General features: G+C 44.6%; 1 protein-coding gene across 2 annotated transcripts in view; it reads right to left on the bottom strand.

The window, feature by feature from the left end:
• Nucleotides 1-1,911: 1,911 nt before the first annotated feature.
• The window catches only part of ches1 (checkpoint suppressor 1), an 84,259-nt gene continuing 76,221 nt past the window's right edge, over nt 1,912-9,949 (bottom strand). For both annotated transcript variants that reach the window (XM_013908709.1, XM_005724853.2), the window contains exons 5-6: nt 3,585-3,693; nt 1,912-2,518 (exon numbers count right to left, since the gene is read on the bottom strand). In XM_013908709.1, the coding sequence (XP_013764163.1) occupies nt 1,960-2,518; nt 3,585-3,693 (668 nt within the window). In that variant the 3' untranslated portion in view covers nt 1,912-1,959. The remainder of the gene's footprint in view (nt 2,519-3,584; nt 3,694-9,949) is intronic.

Here is a 9,949-nt window from a genome sequence, read left to right as displayed (position 1 = left end):
CATGATGCACCTGGGGTTAAAAATACTGTCTGTAAATCAGAGAAAAGAAACGTCCCCTTCCCATGTCGTCTTTTTTTTTTCTTTTCTTGGAGATATGAGGGCATCTACAAGGTCTCCCGCGCCCCTTTCAAACATTTACACCGAACAATGCCGATGGAGAGGAAGGACACGCGTACATTTACACACTGAAGTAAAAGTAAAAACAATACTGTTATAAATAAAGACAGGTTCTGTCGTGACAACAGAGGTACTGAGGGCAGGCAGGCAGGCACGATGTTAAAGGGTGTGTGTTCCTGGGCACACAAACGCACACACTCCACAGACGTGTTCTGGGATAACACCGGGTTTAACATTGAACACCTAAAACAATTAAATAAAAAAAATAAAAGAAATCACTGTACAGGCAGAAGTTGTCGTAAGCCCACCCCCCCAAGAGGTGTTTCAGCTGGCCTACGTTATAAGCCTGAACCCGAAGCCCAGAGGTGGCGTCCTTTGGGCCTCTAATTGCAGAGTGATCTCCCACGTTTCCTCCCTGAAGACGTGTCTTTGAAAGCCCGCTCAGAAAAACAAGGAGACGAAATAAAAAAAAAAGAAAAGAAAATCTCCAATATAATCACGGGTATAAGAATTGGCGGCAAAACTTTTTTTTTCTTTCCTCTAGGATCAAGGTTTATATGAAAATAAGTCATGCTTCATGCTAAATACATCGTTTATCTTACATGATCTTTGAATAAAAAAGATTTGCTTTTTATCTTATTTACAAGCACCCATGCAATATAACTGAGAAAGTCCTGCAGGTCAAATTGCTTCAATTAAGAAAAAGGAAAAAAATAAAATATTTTCTAACCTTTTTACAGAGTTGCCCGCACAGGGGCAAATTGCTTATATCTTTATGAGGGTAGAGTGAGGGTAAACAGACACAAACAGAAACCTAAACCCACAGTTCATGTATATAGTTCTTTGTCAAATGAAGAGGAAGGTGGTGGCAGCTCCTGGCAGCTATGATATCTATACCAGGTGTCTACGTCGTCTAATGGAGAGAAGTACGAGGGGGTGGAGGGAGGAGGTTTTACATTATGCAACAACAACAACAAAATGAAGGAGATATTGCCTCAGACCCGGCACACTATCCGTCTCTATGGTGATAAAACATGACCTTTTTTTTTAAATTTTAATATATTTATTCTTAAATACTATGAGTGCTCTTGAAATAAACCATGTCTTTACCCATGATGCTTTTTATTATAAGTGGCGTAAAATAAGTGCATGAATATATATCACATTGGGTTTTACATTTATTTCCACACTTAAGGTCACTCGCTCTCTCTCGTTAGCTCTACTACGCCATCTTTGAACTTTTTTTGTGTTTGTTTTTTTTCTTGTCAGCTGTCGTATCGGCTACATGAAGCAACCTGGTCGCTTATCTTTGGCACAGTCTCACATTTGTGCTCGTGGATGTAGGAGAGTGATGCCGGCGGGCGGCCGACCCGCCTTTGCCGGCATCACTGCAAGATTGCTACAGATTCACATAGAAACAAACAGGTAAGACAAACAGCCATCATCAGCTCCCGCCCTCCCCCTCCCGGCAACGTGACTCGGTTTTGTCGCGCTCGTCCAAATTAGTGACAAAACGTGCTTTTGTTTTTTCCTTTTTTTATGGCTTTCATCCCCTTTTTAAACAACAAAAAACCAACAAAGACATATGAGAAATACCCATCGATGTTTAGTGTTGCTGAACATGTAGGAAAACATAGATTTTTGATATTGCCACAAATAAGTAGGATTCACCTAATGCCCTGCAGATAGATAGAGGGAGATGACAAGTGTCCGTTGAGACTAATGCTGTAGTAATGTTACCTGTTGACCTAGTTGTGTGTGTGTGTGTGTAAATCTGTGTGTGTGCTTGGAGCTATAAGCCGTCTGTGTGTGTGTCTATGCTTTGTTCTATGTGTGTGTGTCTTAGTTTCTCAGGGCCTCTTTCTGCTCCTTCTGGCCCTTGGCGGTGCGGTTTGTGATGTTGTTGAGGCAGGCTCTAACCCCCGCCAGGTGGAGCAGCGATCCCGCCGCCTCTTTCATCTCCTCGTCGTCGCTCTCCGGCGGCTTCTCCACCGTCGCCGCGCGCCGCTTCTTCAGCGGCAGCGTGTCACTAATGCCTCTCGCTCGGCTTTTGGTCCAGGGCAAACTGCTCCCAGCCAGAGTCCCGGCTCCCCCCAAACTACGTCTCTGTCCGCGCGGGGGCTGCTGGGAAATGTAGGTAGTGGTGGTGGCGGCAGTGGTGACGTGAGAGTCCAGTGGGATCTCCCGGGGCTCGGGTTTGACGTCTGATTGGATTTCCACGGCGATAATGTCGTCGTCGTCCACGGGGGAGGAAGGGGAGGTGACCTGGGAGGAGCACAGCCTGCTGGGGGATTTGGCGGTGCTGTAAGTGTGGTCGTCCTGGAGGTCCTCGCCGCAGGGCGGAGGAGAGTAGCAGGTTGGGCTGTCCTGTCCTCGGCTTAGATAATCGCCCAGGGATGATCTGTATGGATCGAGGACACAGAGCGGGAGAGAATAACGTTACTCGTGCTGTCACACTGCCAGGCGGGCTGCCTGCCTGGACCTGCTTCCCTCCACTGACACTCAAGCTTCTCTGCTTTACTAGAAAGAAAGTTCAGGTTCTAATCTATCAGCCACAAATAGCTCCCTCGGGCCTCATGCGCATATTTCTGAGGTCAGATAAAAGCCCGTATTTCACAAAGACTCAGCCTTCCTTTTCAGAAACGAGCTGCCTCATTTTCAGATTGCCACCTTCGCGCCCCCCACCCCAATGACACAGTGCATTTTTAGCAGCGCCCATTGTCTCGAAGGTTGCTCAGCACATAAAGAACCTTGCGAACTCTAAAGTCAGAGCGCCTCGACGGTGACGATTCTGCGGCGAGGCCGTTTAACTGTTCGTCCTCGTTACACTGCGACGCGCATTTTGCTCTATTAGTCGGGAGACACTTTTCGCTGTAAAGCGTCAAAGGACGGCGTGGGGTGGGGGGTAATCCTGACAACCCATAAATCAAAAAGTAGCTTCAGCAGCGTGCCCTGTCCCCCCGGACATCCCCCCCTCCCCCCAGAATGAGAGCGTGAGCATGTTAATATCTCATAAGAAAAACATGCACTCCCTTACAGTGATCAAATATTCACTGCAAACCTTTAGTGAGCCTTTCGGGTATGTTTAATTCATTATGCAGTGCAGGCCATCATACTCTCGTGCTCCTGTGATGGATGTGCATGTCCGTGCATGCTCCCAATGTTCTTTGAATCACGAGGCCTCTCCCTCTAATAAACCTGTTTGTGTTTGTGTGTCTGCGAGAGGCCATTATATAAACACACCTGGATGAAACGTCGTGCACGGCGGGAAGCGTGTGAACGCCTCTGACTTTCGAGCACAATAAAGATGTAATTATGTAAACTATCAGTGGAAAATTTGGGAGCTCCCCGAGCTTTGTGCCACTGCATGTAGGTGCAGGCGTGTCTGTGGGAGAGGGAATGCGTCTGTGCAGCCCCCGCTGGTGTTAATTATACGTTTGAAGGCAGCAGGAGCAAAGTTTACCCACCTTATGGCCGAGGTTCTGCTCCCCACAGGGCTTACAGGTAAGGGTCTGATAACAGGGAAGAGGGCCTGGCTCCTGACACGGGCGCCATTTTGGATCACACCTCGAGGAACTGAAAGAGAGAGCAGATGGAACATCAGTTACACGCAAGACACGAATCAGTTTCAGTGACGAGCGGAGGGATAAAAAAAAAGAAAAAAAGCCAGCAACAGAAGAAGCTCCTAAAAAAACAAAAGCCTCTCAGATCCGACCTCCATAAGACCCGGGAGCAGCTCGATGAGCATCCACTGTCCATTCGAGGAGGCCAACGGGGCAATATTGATGAGCGAGGCAAGGTTAAATTGAGCAGGAAAGCGTCATAAATGAGTTAAGGCCGCTGCAAATCATTCAATTACCAACGACCGCTGGGCACGGCCAAATCCAGCCTGCCTGATACAGCAGCCGCTGGAACGCAAAGGGGGAAACCGCAGATCTGAAAATCTGAAAGGCACATCTGTTTCGAACCCAAGTGTTAAAATAACCAAGTAAATCTATTTTTTGAGGGAGAAAAACGGGACAAATTCACATCTTTTTACGTTACTAATTTATCTGCTGATCTTTTTTATTGGTTCGTCTCAAATGTCAGAAAACAACATTTTCCAAAGCGGGTTAGTATTTTGAAATTAAAGCTGCAGATAAAAATGATTCAGTGTCTATTTTATGAAACCGTCATTAAATTTCACTTTTTCCCCCGTTTCATCTGAACCTGAAGCCTGAACAGGTCTCTCTTGTAAATGAGACTTTGTGTATAAATAAAGGTTAAATTAAGACATTCAATGACTTTATTTTTTTTACCTTCAAACTTTATTCAGTGAAGAAAGTCTTTTACTGATTAATGGCTGTGTGGCAAATACATTCAGTGGTTATCTAGGCAACAAGACTTCCATTTCTTTGTGTCAGACATGAATATAATAGTTATCATGACTTTTTCAACTAACTTTTAACTACTTGATCACATGACAAATGGCCTATAAGACTTCCATCATTAGCATTAAACTTGAAGGTGAACTAGTAGCTCAACAGATCAGTGTTAACGCCACAGTAAGAAGCTCAAAGAACCCTCAGCAGACCTGCGACATCCGACTGTGTTGGGCAGCGAGCTCTATTGTTGTGGAAGAAGTTTGTCTTCCAACAGTCGTCCATCTGGTCTAGGCAAGAAAAGCCTTGGTCAGGGAGGAGGAAGTGTAGCCAGTGGTCACGCAAACCAATTTTCAAAGAAACTAAAGAACCCACCAGAAGGACAACTCTGCGGCACTCTGCCTAAGTGCCATTTTACTCCGCTGAAAAAACAGGCATATGGCAAGCCCACCTGGAGTTTACCAAACGATACTTTCTGCAGACTAATGAGACAAAGATTGAATTCTCATGTCTGGAAAGCCAAGCTTTTCTACTGGCAAAAGACAGGTGCTGCTAATCACCTCGCTAATGTGGTCACCACATTGAAGCATGATGTGACTGGTGCAGAATACAGAGAGGTCACTGGAGAAAGAAACCCACACAGACAACATCCTGAAACACACGGTCGTGGAAATGGACTGGCTTCGGAACAACTTGGGCCTAAAAATCTGTAGTGACAGACGAAGGTTACGGCTTACAAACCTGAGCCAATCTAACAGCAGGCAGAAAAACGTCCAACCTTTCACCTTGATATTTTAATATCGTGTGTGTGCAGCTAATGTATGGAAATTAGCTTAGTTGCTCCTTTTTGCTGAGAGTTACGTAAGAAGATTGATATTATTCTCGTGATTGTACGGTAAATGTAGAGCTGCAGTGCAGCGCTAGTTAGCTTAAATTAGCTCAGTTTAGCATAAGATAGAAACACTTAAACAACAAAAAATATGATATATATTCATTTATTTTTGATTTCCTAAAAGTTGCTGTCTGGTGGCAGACAGTTTATATTAACTTTAAAGAGAACCACCCTGACTGTTAGCTTTTCTTTCCTCTCTTCACGCTACACCAAGCTAACCGGCTGCTAGCTGTAGCTTCATATTTAAAGTACAGACAGTTGACAACATTTAAGAAGCTTCAGTCTTTCAAATAAAGTCACTTTTATGTGTGTAGAACAGGCGTTTATGCAAAGTGTTTTCCAGCTGCCCCAAAAATTCTTATATACAAAACTATAAAGAATGAAAACGCCGAGCTAACCACAAATCATGAAGAATAGATAAAAGAGATGGCAAATATAACCAAAGTAATCACTGAAAGAATAAATGTAAATACAGCACTGGGTTAAAAATACTCAGGAGGCAGAGCAGCTACTAGTCAGAAGGTTGGTGGTTCAGTCCATGGCTGCTCCAGTCTGCATGCCAAATATCCTCGGGCAAGTTACTAACCCCAAGTTTCTCTCCGATGCATCCATCATCAGAGTATGTGTTACGGTTAAATCACTTAAGGATAAAAAATAGTGCTTGGGTGATTGAAGCATGTTGTATAAAGCGCTCTGAGTCATCAGCTAGTGTAGAAAAATGCTATATAAGAACCAGCTGATCATCATAATAAAGAAAAGTGATTAAAAGTGCTGTTTAAAAACAGTCATCTAACTTTCAGTAATACAGCGATAAAAACATCTTCCCCAATGAATCGCGCAGTGACTCAGGTCTGTGAAATTTCGACATATGGTTTTAATTTGTAATTATGAAAGAGATTGTAAACTAAGGTAGACAAAGTAAACTTTTACAGCTAACCTGCAATCAAGATGCTGGAGAAATAATGTAAAAAAGAGAGAAGCTTTTTAGTATTCAGGGTGTTTAAGTATATACTGGAAATTTTTCTAGTTTACAACAATGCCTCAGCTAGAAAAACATTTCAGATTTAAGACAAACATTAAGAAGTTCCACATGATAATTTGTTTCTTAAGCCATTTCAGATTTTCCACCGAGGCCAAAGTCTTGTCTCTGGTTTCCTACTCAGACTGGACTGTGGCAGACCAGAAGGAAGATCTAAACAGGTTTTAAGCTTTAATTGTAATTTATGTGAATCTATATATAGTTTCTACACAGATTATACACTTTGAAGAGAAGAGAAAAGAAGAGCGTACATCTGATCCAAAAGCTCTCATTATTCAAGGCTGGCTGCTCACCACAGTCATCCCAGTTCACTGGAACAGCTGTCATTTTCATCTCTGGGGTCAGTTTGTGTTTTGCAAACGATGACCTGCTGTTTCCTTTTGTCTGCCGCAGAAACATTTGTTAAGGTGTGACTGTGAACACCGTTCATCAAGCCATCAATACACTGCAGCTGAAGCATTTTTGGGAGGAGGGGTTAAATCTCAGCCCATACAGTGAATTTATGATCGATGTTATGAGCAGAAATTTAATTTGCCTCGAGAACCACAAGCTCATTAAAACATACAAGTCCCCCCCCATGTGGAAAGCAATCTTGTATATTTGGTTCATGTTGCCACACACACACACACGAACACTCGTGCATTATGATTTTGTCATTGTAAGTGTGCGTCTGCTGCCTCTCTCTGGCCGCCTGTGTCCACAGTAATCTTATTGACTCCTGTTAGCGCGGCTCTGCCCCTGATATCTCCAGCTCTGCTCTCCATAACCTTATAAGTAAGTCCCTGCACAGAGTCTCTTTTGTAATCTTGATCACTCGCTGCATGGATGTGTGCGTGTGGGCAGTGGTCTCCCCGGGTTGACACGCACCCACCCTTTCTCCTCCCCACCTCTCGTTCCAGTCAGGCTTTGGGTTACCATAGCAACGGTTCCCTTTCCACATGCCACAGAGTGGTAGATCATGCATCAGAAGGGATCTACCACTCTGGGAAAGCAGGGCAGAGAAGCCGTTTCTTAGTTCGCACCCTAAACTTTTCACGACGTTATCGAGCAGACGCGTACGTTCGGTGGACGGTAAACAATCTTTAATGCATCAGTTCTCGAATAGCTTGTCCGTGTGTGCCGATGTGAGAGCAGAGCAGGCGGCTCTGTTTGAAACCTCATCACAAACGGCTGGTTGCTGTGTGTCAGCCTGCTTTAAACTTGCCTCGATAACAGACTGTGCATAAAAGATGAGCAAAGTCACTGGCCTTGTGTCACGGATAAATACAACAAAATAAAATGATACGACCGAGACAAAAACTGTGCTATTTTGTAAATAATAAACATGAATTTGCTGTGTAATTGTGTAACTTTATTAGCAGCATCCTCCTGAAATGCGCCAACAACATTGAGAGTAACATCCTCCTCTCTGCCCCTTAATGCTCTCTGGTTGCTATGGTAACGTGTGAATATTTCTTTCAAAATAAGACACACAACTATAACACGGGAAAGACCCAGAGGAAACAGAGTTAACGATAAAAACCCTGAAAACCATAAATTTCACACCCGAGCCTCAACTCGCGCGGCCCGGAACCAAACGACTCGAGGACCGGTACCGGTCCGTGGCCTGGGGGTTGGGGACCACTGACCTAGATGGCAGGTTTGGCTAGCAAGCTGCTTCCATAAACAACAAACAAACACTGATATCTACTAATTAGTTTTAAGTAACACACGAACAAAGTAGAACTCAAAGTTCTTAGTCTGGTGGTAACACTGTAAGACTCATTATTTGCTAATTATCGCCGAAAAGGCACAAACACAGCAAATTCAGTGGGCTGGATTAGCTGAGGTGACACCTGGTGCAAACTTTAAGCTTAAATAAGAATTAAATTGTATGTTATTAAAAACAACATAAGCATAAATGTGATATACAAACCAAAACAGCTGTTTGTATCAGACTGTAAATCGGGACATTTTAACATGGAGATCCAAGGGGACTGACATGTTATTGGGAGTGAGCCTCTAGTGGCCATGTGCGGAACTGCTTTATCTTTCATCACTGGCTAATGCAGCTGAGCCCAAACCAGTAGGCGACGTCCAGATTCAGTCTTGTCTAGATTTCATGAGTGAAAACAGTGAGAGAGAGAGAAATGTTTGACATGGGCTCTCACACCTCAGCAACAGCAGTTTATCCTAGATGCACACATCTGCACACACATACATATAACCTCTACTATAGGTGCGAGCTCCTCTTACATATGTGACCTCTACATTCACCTCCTCGCTCTGCTGACTGTTTGAATTTCTTTCTTCCATCCTCACTTGTTGATTTTTTCCCCTCTGTGCATCGATCTGTCATTCTATGTATAGTGGTGACTCATATCTCCAACCGAGCACGCACGCCGACGCCGCAGGTAAAAAACCTGGGACATATGCTGTGGATATGAGGTGACAAACTAAGCTGAGAAAGACCAGGCAGCACTCCCAAAGCCCGTCCCCGCTCGCTGAGATCGAGCATTACATTTTACAAGCTTGGAGAAAGGCAGAGGAAAAACAGCTCTGTGTGGTTGGAAGCAGAAAACAAGAGAAAGAAATGTATGAACAGACAAGAAAAGGTGTCTGTCTGCATTTCTATCTCTTTTTTCCTGGAGAGAAAATATCCTCTAGTCTGTCTTTTTCCGATGTCTGGTCAGCTGCTCTGCCTTTTCTGTCTGCTTCCTACGTCTTCGCCCGCCGCCTGTCTCCCTGCCTGCCTGTTTTCCAGGACGAGCGAGAGCCCTCGGCCTCCCTCCCCTCTCATGTGCCGTAAACGCATTCAACCTCCTCTGCTCTCCTGTTAAATGAGTTCCACATGGCCCTGCAGGCTGCAGTCTCCACGCGGCCAGCAGAGGCACCAAAACACACAAACACTCGCTGAATTCACACACACACACGTGGAGTGCAAAGGGTCAAAGGTTACTCCCAGCAGACCTTGAGAATGCAACCGTTTGAACGTGGCCTCTCGCTCAGTCAAAACGTCTCCCACCCCCGCCTCCCGCCTCTCCCCCGGCCTGGCTGCTGTGTGTTAAAGTCTGAGGGCAGGATGCATACTAATGGTGTCTGACTGACTGGCTGACTGACGGACTGGATTGCTGGTGGGCTGAAGTTGCTGGCAGTTTAACTGGATGTCTAACTGGCTTGTCTATCTGACGCTACAGCCGAGTGTTTAAGTGGTTGGCTGACTGACATCTGCTATAACTTGCAGGGGTGGGAGATTAAAATAAATAAAAGCAACACTCGATTACTCGGACTTGAAAAAAAGCCCTTTAAACACAACTACAAACAGGCGTTATCAGGCTGAAATCTAATCAGCACCTGTGATTTTCAAATGTTTCCTCTACGCCTATTTTGATCTTCAGTATGCGCAACGATAGGCTTCTTAGAACTCTTTTAGTCTCGTTTTAGCTTTGAGGGATATTACATCAATTTTATACTTGAAGCAGAGTTTACTTGACATGAGGAGCTCTTCTCATCCTGAGAATGCTGTTGTAAAGTATCTTCTGTGGCTCTGGAGAGAGAGAG

The sequence above is a fragment of the Pundamilia nyererei genome, unplaced genomic scaffold, assembly GCF_000239375.1.
Source record: "Pundamilia nyererei isolate P.nyererei 1_Seehausen unplaced genomic scaffold, PunNye1.0 scaffold00013, whole genome shotgun sequence".
Taxonomy (NCBI): domain Eukaryota; kingdom Metazoa; phylum Chordata; class Actinopteri; order Cichliformes; family Cichlidae; genus Pundamilia; species Pundamilia nyererei.
This window is presented reverse-complemented; position numbering and strand designations above follow the sequence as displayed.